General features: G+C 36.4%; 1 protein-coding gene across 7 annotated transcripts in view; it reads left to right on the top strand.

Moving 5' to 3' along the window:
- MLIP (muscular LMNA interacting protein) overlaps positions 1-13,957 on the top strand; it is a 332,606-nt gene that overhangs the window by 214,468 nt on the left and 104,181 nt on the right. For all 7 annotated transcript variants that reach the window (XM_049894527.1, XM_049894535.1, XM_049894533.1 and 4 more), the window contains one exon: positions 7,032-7,103. In XM_049894527.1, the coding sequence (XP_049750484.1) occupies positions 7,032-7,103 (72 nt within the window). The remainder of the gene's footprint in view (positions 1-7,031; positions 7,104-13,957) is intronic.

Genomic DNA, 13,957 nt, shown 5'->3' on the forward strand with positions numbered 1-13,957 from the left:
ATAATTTCTTAACCCATGCTGCCTGACACTTAAATTATGTATTACTTGTGTGTAAAGTAATTTTACTTCTGAAGCTTCTTCAAGGTGTTTCTATTTATTGTTCACTCTGTTTTGTTCATGTTTTGGAAACAGTAAGAGAGGGGGAAAAGAGTGAGCCCAGGGGGGCTTTTGATAAAATAAAGGCCTGTTTATTTAAGTTCTGTTCTTCCCTAGACCTCTGACTGCTCCCAACATACGAAAACTTTCAGCCTTGGCTTCTTTTTCTGTTTTATTTTTTTATTTCCAAGTCAAGAAAATTCAAGCTTAGAGAAATTCACAAGGAATTTGACAAACATGAAAATAGGAGGAATGGATATAATTTACATGCCTGTAAAAAAAGTATTGCTGTATTCTTTTGAACAGAAAAAAAAGCTTATCATGGGTAAAAATTTCCCAGAAAAAATTTGAATAATTTATAACTTATGCAAAAACACTTGCTTTCTGAGACATGCTGTTTTTTGTCATACTTATTTCCTCCTTGCTTCTTGCTGTTATCTCTCTAGGTAGAAGTCAGCCTACCAATTTTTTTTTTCTTTTTTCTAATTACAGGCTATTATTTGCAGAAATTGTAACTTGAACATAAAAAAGTCATTAAAATTGATCCTGGGATAGATAAATCTTATCCCAGTTTCTTTTGACATTTGACTAGTTTTGTTTAAATTGGTAAGATTATTTTATAGAATTATAGATGGAAATAGACAAAAGCTTTGTGGTATCAAAAGATTTGTATGCTTTCATGGGTTGTTTCTTGTCTTGCTCCTTCTACTGTGGTGCTAATCTGAGCACAGGGCTGTCTTTGAAGTCAGAGTTTCAGATTTAGATCAGCTTCCTTTTTTTTTTTTCACCCAGTCCCAGATCCTGGAAGGAAAGGAGTGTTAGAACATAGATGGCCATCTAATTAAAACAAGAATATTTGAATGATATTAGTTCAAAGTCGGGGCCCTACTGTCCTTTGATATTAAAATAAAATGGCACAGCTAGAATATTTTGAGCTAAATCCACATATAAAGCATGTTTGATGTTTCTTTTTCACAGTAGAATCTTAAGGTTCTGAATCTCTTTGCACCAGTATTATGCAACTGATAAGGTATTTTAATTTCAGGTGTAGTTTTAAAATATTATTTGCATTATAATCACGGCCTTAGGATGGGCCACTGAATGTTGCTCAGACTTCTCTTTGCTCAACATCTGTGTGGTCTGAGACATTTTTTTCCCTTGAGAAAGACTGATATCATGAAACCCACCCATGGAGTTGTATTTAGGTTCCTTCCCAATATATTTTGCCTTCGTTTATAAACACCCACTGAATTTTTCTCCTAATGAGTTGTCATGATGTTTCATATGGGAGCTTGGGGCGACTGTCACTTCAAAACCTCATATAGTGTGTAGCTCACTGAAGATCTCTTCCAACTATAAGAAGCTCCAGTAGCATGTGTGCCCTGGCCTTAAAGATATTTGAACACATAGCTTGTTTAGGGAATTAGTTGGGAGCTTTGTGATATTTCATGAGACTTTGTAACTGGTATTTTACTTGTAAAACCCTCATTCCTTTAAGGTGTTAAACATTTCCAAATACATCACACTGGAAACTTACTGGCAACAGTCAGTACATTTCTCTATGTGACCTGCTGTCACGGAGATTCTAACTCGCGCAGTGCAGACATGATCACTGATGAGCAGGAAGCATCCCTTTAGAGTGATGCTGTCATTCCTGTTCATGAATGCTACTAGGAGTTGGCCATGATCATACAGAGGCTTGCCACCAGGGCCTTCTCCTCATATTGTTTGTGTAATCTGAAATTCATACATTCATCTGCACCTAGAGTGTAACCACAAGTCCCAATGTCCCTATTGTCAATGCACCTAATGGTTCGCTTTAACACCTTATGAGTCATAATTACTGGAGAGTCGGAATTGACTCGACGCAATGGGTTTGGTTTTTGGATATGGTGGAATTTTAGGTATCAGCAACAAGACATGGGGTAGGATAGAGGTATGCCATGATCATTTACTAGGAGAAAAATTTAAATTATTTTATAAGTGAAGGCAAAACATATTGGAAACCTAAATACAACTCCATGGGTGAATTTATGGTATTTTACGATATTTTCTGAAGGGGCAGTATATGTCCTTACCATCCTTACGTGCACACACAGAATTTATGTTGTGGTATTTTTTTTTTTTTTTATCAGCACTACTAGCTCTTGTTAAAATAACTTATGTTCAAAGATACTGTTTACTTGTCTAAGCCTATACTTTTCATTTTATCATTCTGGTACTAGATAGTTAATGAATATTTTATTGAATGTTGATTGAAAGGAAAGATTACAAGGTAAAGAGATACAACAGGTATCAGTACCTTTTTGCCCATTCAGGATCAGGCAGGTCAGTTCTTCCCAGGGGTGGATTACCCAATAAGCAAGGTACCCATGGGCTTAATTGTGCTTACTTACTAATCTGTAGTACACAACTTCTAATTAGTAGGTAAGCACAATTAAGCCCGTGGGTACCTCACTTACTAATTAATTTAACCCTGGCTCTACCACCTATGATTGATTAGCTGATAGTTATTCTAGCCTGTAATACTACAGGTTGTTATTCAAGTTAGCTAACATTTCCTTGACTGGAGGATTTATAATTTTAAACAAAAGAGAGAAACCAATGCATTTGGCTCATTACCCAGAAGCCCTGGAGTGCTGAAGAAGAAATATGCTCCAAACTCTACTCAAGAACTCCATTACTTGGATTAAGTATATATTGTTAAGACAGTACATATGGTTAAGAGAGCCAGAGGAAAGATAACGGACCCAAAAAGTATCTTTTATGGCAACAAGAATGATTCTCAGACTGAAAAAAAAAAAGTGCATATGTTTTAGAGGAGCTGAAAGGTTGAGATCGATGAACTAGAAAGAATATCTAGTTACTCTAAGTGAGTTCATTTCTCCTGGTCTAGATAAATTTTGTCACAAAACAGATGACATTTCTATTTCTATTGCAAAACTATTGTAAATGATGGTAAATAAGAGGATTATAAAAAAAATGAGAGAGCCTTGTGTTCCAATTTTCCCAAAAAAGTATTATGGTAAATTCCAATAGTTGTAGCCTATATTCTTAGTTTGTAAATTTTTATAAAAACAGTTGTAACTGGAAATCAGAGATTTTGTTGAATCAAGAGACATTTATTGGATGCCTTCCAAGTTCCAGCTTCTGTGGTATCTTTCATGACATCATGAACAAGAAGGAGAGATAGGAGAGACATGGTGAGATATTTCTGTGAATTTACCATTGCTCCCTGATCACCCAATACAAAGCATCCCCACGGTCACTCTCTATCCCAACACCCTATTTTGGTTTTATGTATATTATTTATCTCCATATGACATTTCTTTTGCTCACTTATTTGTTTATAGTTTATCTCCATTCATCAGGATGTGAGCTCTAGACAGTAGAGGCTTTGAATATTTTATTTACTGCTCAATCTCCAGTACCTACAGCACTGCATGTAATATAGTAGATAGTCAATAAATATTTGTTGAATGAATCAATTAGCTGAACTGCCATATCCAAATAGATTTTCAGGATGGATTGATGTTCAGCTGGCTGAAATAATTCAGTGGCAAGAGCTCACTACACTTGCCGTATGATTTGAATGTGATGAAAATGTCATGTCTAACAAAATGGCTCATGAAATTACATAAAATTCCTAACCTTTGTGGTCTACAATGACAAATCAACTCTAATAAGATGAAATTGAATAGAGATAATATCTAAATTCTAACTTTTGGGTCTAGAAAATAAAAGCATAAGTACAGGATAGAGTTTAATTTCAACAAATGTTAAAAAAAAAAAAAGAATTAGGCAGTTTAGATGATAACATGCTCAGTGTAATCCAGCAATATGAGATGACTCTGACCCCAACCTCATGTATATTCTAAACACTCCTCAAAAACCAAGGAGACAATCTTAATTATTATTTTCATTGCATTAATTGTGTTTAGCATCAGTATCATGGAGGTGACAATTATATTTTACTCTGTATTAAACATCTGGAGGGTTATGTACTTTTTTCCAAATTTAGAGTAATATTGACAGAGGAGATTGATGAGGATAGTGGAATTCTTCAGTAAGGAGGGAGTTGTAAAGGCAGCAGTACAATTACTATGTTGAAGAGCACTCTTACCAGGTGCCATGCTTCTAAGTGAGAAGTAAGACCAATGAAGGAATTTAGTGGGAGGCATATTTTGGCTCAATAGAAGGGAGAGTTTTGTGCCAAGTCTAACAATTAGATCTGAATGTGTTGCCTTGGGGGGTAGGAAACTGTTCATGTGGCGACTGAACAGATGAACAGAGGGATTCATGTCTTGGATGAGCAGGTGGAACCAGATGGCCTCCAGTATCACTTTTGGTTCTAAGATTCTGTGACATTATGTTTCCAATAACAAGAAATCTCTCTTTACAGGCCTCTCCAACTAGATTCTTTAAGGGTGAGAATGGGAGGACAAACATTATAAATGATACAGATTCTGAAATGAGAGGCAGGGATGTATGGTAGATAAGTGTACAATTGTTGAGCTAGAGTGCCTGTGTCTAAAGCTCAGGGGTGATTTATTAGCTGAGTGACCGTGGGTAAGTTATTTAACGCCTCTATACCTCAGTTTCCATGTATAAATAGATATAATATAATATCTACCTCATAGGTTTGTTGTGACAATTAAATGAAATAATATATATAAACCTTTTAGAATAGTACCTGGTACAGAGCGATTGTTAGATATTGTTGTTATTATTATTACATCTTTTATTACAATTAAATATTCAAAAACCATCATGGAATATTAGTGGTATATTTTATTCTGCATTAGGAGTACATTGGTATATTCTGAGGGAGGAAAATTCTTCCTAGAGAGAAAGCATGAGTATTGCATCCAAGCAGGTCTGGGATCTAAACCTATTTCTGCTTTTTATGGGATGCATGGTCTTGGACAAGTCATTTAACCTCACCATGTCTCCGTTTCCTACTGACTCTTTGGTTATACCTAGAATGCAGTGCTGTCGAGTTGATTCCGACTCACAATGACCTTCTATAAAATTAAATCAGGCAGTGTATGTGATTTGATTAGTAATAAATGTCAACCTCTATTCCCCAGAAAGATGAAATTTCATTCTCAATCCTTATTCAAGTTGTCTGAAGACTGTAGGAGTTCAGAGTCAATGTAGAGACGTAGGGCTTGAAGGGACTTGAGACATCCTCCAGCCATCACCCCTCTTGTAGGAGATGGAAGTGTGGGACGCAGGAGTGTAGAGAGATTTGCCAAAGGCCACGTCACTTCTTCCTGTGGCAGATGAGAGCTGGTTGGTTGGGATTTGGGGGAGAGAATGTGAAAGATAAATAGTCATTCAAAGTTCATTCCTTGGGGTGGGGGGGATGCAGCTTCTGAGCTTCTCCTTGTATATGTTTTGCTGAGTGTTTATGTATGAATGTATGTGTAATGTGAAGTATGTGTGTGTATGAATTTGTGAGTGTGTGTGCATGTGAATACATATATGTGGGAGTGTTAGTGTATATAAGTGAACATGTGTGTATCAGTGAGTGTGTGAGTATGAATGTGTGTGAATTTGTAAGTGAGTGTATGTGCATGTCAATATATGTATATATTTGTGTGTATGAATATGTTTAAGTTAGCATGTGTGTGATTGAGTGTGTTGGGTTCTGGAATTATCTGACTAGGTGGCATCCTATATCACCTGTATATCACCTGTTGGTATCAGGCCTCAAGTTGCTAATTTCTTTTCATTACATTTAACATAATAAACAGAAAAAAGTAAAAAGGGTCAGTGTTCTGCTTTTAGATGAACATTGACTCCCTTCCTCTGGGTCTGGCATTTTAATTTGTCTACTTCAACTTCTTCCTAAAGAAATCAGATGTGCCAGTCTCTTAGCTTTCTCACACCAGTTTAATGAAGGTGACTTCAAATACATCCATAACCTCAAGGTTTCATTTTATTTGATTACCCTGTCTTCTTCTGCAGACCTTCTGGTCTGCCTTCCAGGGCGCTAAGACAGCCTGGAGCTCTGAGTTGATTTCCTGCTGGCTCAGGGCCCCTGGGGAAGCTGCCTGAGACACAGACTTTTGAAGTGATGAGAGCCTTGAACTTAGTTAAGCAGCTTGGGACCCAGAGCAATATCAAAATTGAGGTTCTGATTGTGCATATTATCCTGATTTCTACAACTTCCGTGTATTCACTTCCCTCCGCAAATACTCCACAAACCTGAACTATATTACTCTGAGTTTTACTTAAAACTGGAGAAGTTTTATCATTTGTTATGCCTCTGTGATCCTCATTAACACCAATGTATTAGAAAGTATAGGAAACTATAGTGAGGTTTAAGAAAACGAATTTGAGATTAAGAGCTTGGCCTGCTAGTTTTTCCATTAAGGAGTTAGATTGCTGATATTAATTATATTTAAATTATTGACTACATTGCTGATTGTTTTTTTAAAAAAAGGCTGCTAAATTCTGTGCATTCTGACCTGTGTTTTTATGACTGATGCAAGAGTATATATCAAGAGTTCAATTAAGTTTGTTGGCATATCATTTGTTAATTATGGCCCTATAAAAAAGAACCACTTTGAGGATCAAGTAAAAAATTCTACATTTATAGAATAGTACTCCTAGGAGGAAATGCTGCTAATGAGAAATTTATATATAACTTTGTAGAAATGTATGTTTTTAAGTTCTGAAATTGGGTAGCATGTAATTGCCTATGATCCCTAGGCTGATATTTTACTGTAGTATTCCTTTGCTTCTCATTCTAATAAAATATTAACTTGGTAAGCTAATTTTTTTCTGTCAGAAGTAAGTTTTTCAAGCATAAGGGTTTTTTTTTCTTCATTTGATAACATGCCATTAACTTGGTAGAACTAGTCTAAAATTATATCGTATCTTTGTCCTTTTCATCTCCACTCTTGCTTTCTGGTTACTCATTCTAGCAATACAAGACCAAGTCAAGCTACAAGGCTTTTGCAGCAATCCCTACAAACATATTGCTTTTGGAACAGAAGGTCAGTGTTGGCACAAAAGCATAGTGAATTTTATGTTTTTAATGTCATCTTTTTCTATGTTTCTAAAATTTCTGTTGGAATGATTTCTGTTTTAAAGTTTGCCTTTACTAAAATAGAATTCTACTTTTAGTTTAGAAGGACATGATGAAAGCATCTTGGTCAATAGAATCAGAAATGCCATTGACTTTATCGCCAGAGGCTGAATGTGAACCTAGGCTGAATGTCAACGATGCCCAGGCCACTGCTAAGCAGCCCTGGGAAGCATGGTTCAGAGTTAGATAGATCCTTGTGTTTGGAATTACTAAATGGTTATTAAGGAGCCCTGGTGGTGCAGTTCTTAAGCGGTTGGCTGCTAACTGAAAGGTTGGCAGTTTGAAACTACCAGCTGCTCCACGAGGGAGAAAGATGTGGCAGTCTACTTCCATAAATGTTATAGCCTTGGAACCTGTATGGGGCAGTCTACTCTGTTCTATAGTGTTGCTATGAGTTGGAATTGACTCGATGGCAATGGGTTTGTTTGGTTTTCTTTTTTTTGGTAAATTGTTATTATATTCAAGAGCTTCTACCTTTCCTCATATTGACCAAAAAGTAGAGATGGAATGAGATAACACTGTGAAAAATTGATGGTTTGGTAATTGACTGGTCAAGACTTGGTGATTAATAGTGTCTTCCACCAGGTAGAAACATATTAGCTGAATATCCAACTTAGCCCCTTAGATCTCATCAAGGGCTAAATCTTTCTTCCGTTCTTGCCAGGCACTGATTCTACCTCTTTGAATGGGAGGAAGGATTGAGATCACTCCCAACGACCCAGCTGCTTTCACGTGATGCCAGGACATTTTTTATTTGCTACTAAGTATAATTAATGATAAAATTACAGGATGTTACTCCACTAGGTAAATTAAATTAAGGCCTCTTGTTTAATAAACACAATACGTATGCTCAAATGCAGTCCAAATGGAGGATCATATCACAGTTGAAGTGGAATTACCAAATATATGAAAATATTTGTTTAATATATTATTTTTATGATGATTTATTTAGGCAATCTATCTCAGTACATCAAGCTAATTTTTTTTCCATGTAATTACAGTGAGTGAAATACTGTTACTATCATTTTCAAAATAATATTTGTCAACTAGGTGTTATTTTTATCACTGGTTTGAAACCTTCATTCTTGTTCTTTTAGCATGATCTGGGGGAATAAAACCTTTGTGTGGACTCTTGTCTTCAAAGTAGAAATTGTTAGTGGGAAATGCTACGTAGCACACCTGAACTGTACCTATGACCATCAAGTCCATTCTGACTCAAAGTGACCCTAGAGGACAGAGTAGAACTGTCTTCTAGGGTTTCCAAGGAGCAGCTGGTAGATTGAAACTGCTGACTTTTTGGTTAGTAGCCAAGCTCTTAACTACTGCGCCACCAGGGTTCTAAGTACGTAGGTTAACATTGAATGGACAAATCTCTTATATGATATGATCCCCACAGCTAAATCCAGGATGTATGCACTATCTGAAATCTGAATGTTCTGGAGATCACTAGGCTGCAGGGAAATCTGCAGTTTTTTTTTCTCTAGCTTCTTCTTCTGAAGTTCTACCTTTTATAGCTCTTTAAATGCCAAAAAACCAAACCTACTGCCGTTGAGTCGATTCTAACTCTTAGCGACCCTACAGGACAGAGCACACTGCCCCACAGGGTCTCTAAGGCTGTAAATCTTTATGGAAGTTGACTGCCAGATCTTTCGCCTGTGGAGCAGGGCTGGTGGGTTCAAACTGGTGACCTTTCAGTTAGCAGAGTGCTTTAACCACTGTACCACCTGGGATCCTTTTTAAAGAACTAAAAAAACAAAAAACAAAAAGAACAGATGGGCCTAAAACACTGATTTCAGGAAGATTCAGGAGGTTGTGAGAAGTGACACTTTTTCCAGTTGCCCTGGTCCTATCATCTAGGGTCATCATTTTGAGTGAGAATAGAAGTGCTCCCATACTATGCTCTGCCCATTCCAGACAGACAGTTCTGAAGTCTGGTCACAAGTATCTGCCTTCACAAAAATGGGAGACTCTCCCTTGAGCAGCCAGGCAAAGGGAAAATTAGGGCCCTGCTATGTCATGGTGTCCTCCCATCATGCTCATCTCACCTAACCTAGATGCAGTCTTTGTCTTATTATTATTATTGTTGTTGTTGTAAAAATATATATAAGACATTTGTCAATTTGACGTTTTTTAGGTATGCAATTGAATGATATCAATTACATTAATCATGTACAGTTACCACCCATATTCGTTATCAAGTTTCCATCTCCATAAACACTCACTGCTTCCCTCGGTGCCTTCTTCTTGAACTGTCTAATACTATATTAATTTTGTGTTTTGAAAAGTAACTGTTAATCCTTCATGAAAGGCTCTGTGAGATAAAGCTGGATGTTAGTATTAGTTTGAGAATGCCTGTTCAACAGCTCTTTCCTCTTCTAATTGACTGGATTATAGAGATTATAGTCTATTAGTTAATCCTCACAAATGGAGAATCATTAGTTTAATTACCAATTTTATCACAAGTACATTTCATAAATATATCTGGTGGTATCAATGTATGTTTAACCTAATTCAAGTTCACAAGGGAGACATTTTGCATTTTTAATTTTGAATACAACATGCTTTGTAGGAAAACTACTATTTTTTATTTTTGGTACAACAACAAAATGTAAATATCATAATATCTAATTTAAGATAATGTTATCTGGGGGGGGGATTATTGTGTAAGTGCTAGTGTAGGCAATTGTCTCTTGGCCAAGATAAATTGTTTCTGGGCTAAAATATTTGAATTAGTCAAAGGTCACAAGACATGACATATTTGCTTGTTCCTGCGTTAGCTTCTTGTATAATTGTGTGTATTTTTTGCCACCTTTCCCATGTTGTATGTTTCTCAATGACAAACTTTGCTTTGTAAGAATTTTTAAATAAGAAAAGTATTATCCCAAGATTTTATATCTATTTTTCAGTAATATTTTTTGAATGATATTATGCTGCTCCTTTCAGTGTTGTAGCTTTTTAAAAATAAATCTGGCAACTTAGTCATTTTTACCCATCTGTTTATACAATAAAAATCATCCTATGTCATTGAAATCAAAAGGACTTATTTTTGAATTGAATGAAAAAATTAGGACTGTAATCTCCGGAAACTCAACTAATTTGGGAAGGATCAACGTTTTGGAATATTTTAAAACACAGAAGCTTTTCTGAGGTCTTTTTAATATCATGCAGAGCACCACAATTAAGGGGTAGGATGGTGCTTCATTATAACACTCTCTTAGGGTCTATCCCTTTGGAATGTAGGAAGATAGAACAAAGATATATAATGCAAGTCTTAGATAATTCAACAATTAATTCTCTGCTCCAACCAGATTAAATAAATCCAAGGTGGATTTTTCTATAGCATATAGTATAATTAACAGAGAATCAGAGTTACTTTTTAAAATAATACTGTTTTTAAAAGCAAGGTTTTCTCCGAATTGAATTTAGACATCCATTGCAATGGGTCTGATACCAATATTCAATTCTCCAAACATTAATTAACCTATCATTAAATCGCTGGATTGGTTTCAGCTTTAATCAGCTTTAATCACCCTAATTAAAGCCTATCATTTTCAAAAGAGTACATTTTGTTGGCTGGAGCACGAGGACTCTGATTCTCCTGTTCTATAATTTATTGTCTGCATCAAAACTTAAATTTACAGCATATTCCACAGTCTATGGCTTTTTTCCCCTCTGAACATTTAGAAGGGAAGAATTTTTAGCTTATGGTCTTAACTAAGGCTCGACAGGAAGAGATAAATGTAAACATCGTATTTTAATGCGTTGGCTCCAGGGTCTTTGGCTTAGTGTCCTGCCAATAATCATCATTGACATGAGGATGAAAAACAAATGGCTATAAACATGAATAAAGTGATCAAATCATTTTGTATTTGTGACTGCTCATGGATTTTATTAGAATATGTTCAACAATATTGAGCTGTCTATAGTGGAAGTAATTTTGATATGGACATTTCTTTAGTCTTGATGTGTGTATTGCTGTCGTATGCAGAGAAGTTTAAAGATCTCTCTTTCTCTGTCTTATTGAATAATTTTTCTTCTTATGTTCCGAATCTGATGGCAACAGGTGAAAAATGAAAATTAAACTGGACACATTAATATGCAAAGAAAATGAATTATTATTACTATATAATTGTACTCAAGGAAGGAAAGATTAAGGAAGGAATATTTACATGAAATCAAATAACAGGCATCTTTACTGTCTCAAAAGTGGTTAATTTATTTTCCATGAAAGTCTGAATTTTTTCCTTGGCAGTAATTTTAAACTCTCTCTTCCCTTCCTCGTAAGTATTCCTTAAGATAATATCAAGGCTAGAGGTAGGTACTATTTTACTGACTAATAGCATTGCTATCTGCTATTTTCAAGATACTTTTAATTCATAAATATGTTTGTGTTTGAAAGAGGAATTCTAGGGAAACTCTATAAAATTAAAACCAAACCCATTGCTGTCTAGTCAACTGGGACTCGTAACAACCCTATAGGGTAGAGCAGAACTGCCCCGTAGGGTTTCCAAGAAGTGCCTCGTGGATTTGAACAGCCGACACTTTGGTTAGCAGCCGTAGTTCTATAAATAGTATATAAAAATTATAGGATTACTTAAATGAGAAGTTATAGGGTAAAAAATGTGTTTTTTGGGGGGTTGTTAGAGGAAGGAAGATAAAGAACAGGCATTTTGAAGACAATAGTAAAAACTGTGGTATAAAAAAAGAAAGGGAAAAATGTGAGATAGTCTGTCAGTTGTCAAATCAATTTATTCTAAGTTGCCAGTTTAATTTTTTAAAGCATAAGTTGGTAAACTTCAATCTGTTTAAACATATGTCCTTGGGTAAGAGTATTTTGAGATCTCTTCATGTCTCAAAAATTTAGCAAAAACCAGACTGCTAATTTTGCACATGGCCTGTAGTAGAGATATTGCTTTGTTGAGATTAATACAACAGGCAAGTGTGTTCCCATTTTCTTTAGCAATGGAGAAGTATCCAGTATTCGAATCTATGTTAATTGGTCCTTCTTAGGCTATTGTCTACCATGTAACCCACCCTCCGCCAAACCCAAAACTGTTGCTTTTTTCGTGTTGATTCTGACTCACAAAGACGGGGTAGGACAGTGGAGAACAGTCCCATAAAGTTTCAAGGAGCAGCTGGTGGACTGGGACTGCCAACCTTTTGGTTAGCAGCCAAGCTTTTAATCACTGTGCCACCAGGGCTCCTGTTGTCTACCACATGCATACTTATTTTAAAGCACTTACCGTATCATATTTAATTATGCACACTTGTTGGTTTCTTTCTTTACTTTGAACTCTTTGAGGCAGTATAGTAATATCCTGATAAATGGGAAATGTTCACTGATTGAATGAATGTGAACCGTAGGTCTCGAAAATATCCAATTTTTTCCCCATAGCCTCTTGAGACAAATCTTTGTTCATGGAACTATAAAGATAAAGGAGTCTATTGTATGACAATTGGTACTATGATAATTAAAAGTCTTCCATTGCCATTGAGTGGATTCTGACTCAGAGTGACCCTATAGGACAGAGTAGAACTACCCCGTAAGGTTTCCAAGGAGTGGCTGGTGGATTCGAACTGCCTACATTTTCGCTGGCAGCCTGAGCTCTTAATCGCTGCACCACCAGGGCTTCTTAGGGTAGTATAAGCTTTATCAATTCTACCTCTGTGGAAAAGAAATAAAGCGCCTTTTGCTGGAAAGGAAGCGAGTTGGTTTTAAACTTGTCACCTTTTGGAGACTAGGCAACACAGTCACAGCCCTGCTAGATCCAGTAGTACTCCATTATAACAGATACCGAGCTGAATACCATAGTCACAGCTCTGTGAGGAATTTGATACTTAGAGAATTTAAGTAAACTTCTCAAAGCTGTAGGGCTAGTAAGTTACTGTATTGGACCTCAAAAGGATCTGATTGTCTCCCCAGACTCTGCCCTGCTCACCATGCAGCAGTGGTATCCAGCTAGCTAAAATGGACTATTTGGCAAGAGATGATGATTTTGGATCCCTGTCTACAACACTTTTTTTTTTTTTGTCACTTGTTAAAATGTATTTAAATCATCATTAAATTGGAGCAACAAAAGTATTTTGTCTTTATAATAAAAGGAAAAATAAAAGGAATTAGAAATGATTTAGCTCTGAGAAGAGCTTGAGTGACTGAGGGATCACCAGCCAGCACAATAACTTGAGCTACTGAAAGAGACAAAGCAAATTAGTGTGGAGGTGGCCCAGGCTGAAAATCAGGAACACCCTTCTGATATCCTTATGTCTTGGTTAACTAGTGCTGCTATAATAGAAATGCCATGAGTGGATGGCTTTAACAAAGAAAAATTTATTCTCTCACAGTCTAGGAGGCTAGAAGTCCGAATTCAGGGTGCCAGCTTCAGGGGAAGGCTTTCTCCCTCTGTTGGCTCTGGGGGGAAGGTCCTTGTCATCAATCTTTCCTGGTTAAGGAGCTTCTCAGCACAGGGATCCCGGGTCCAAAGGATGCGCTATTCACCTGCCTCTTGTTTCTTGGTGATATGAGGCCCCCCTGTCTTTCTGCTCACTTCTTTCTTTTATATCTGAAAAGAGGTTGACTCCGTACACAACCTAATCTTATAGGTTGAGTCCTGCCTCGTTAATGTAACTGCCAAACCACTCAGAATCATAACCCAGCCAAGTTGACACACAACCCTATTGATCACACCTTGATTAAAGGAAAGAAAGATAAAGATTCTCCTGCCATTAAGCTTGATGGAACGAGTTTGAAAGTGGTTATAATGG

Source organism: Elephas maximus, chromosome 1 (assembly GCF_024166365.1).
Source record: "Elephas maximus indicus isolate mEleMax1 chromosome 1, mEleMax1 primary haplotype, whole genome shotgun sequence".
Lineage (NCBI taxonomy): Eukaryota > Metazoa > Chordata > Mammalia > Proboscidea > Elephantidae > Elephas > Elephas maximus.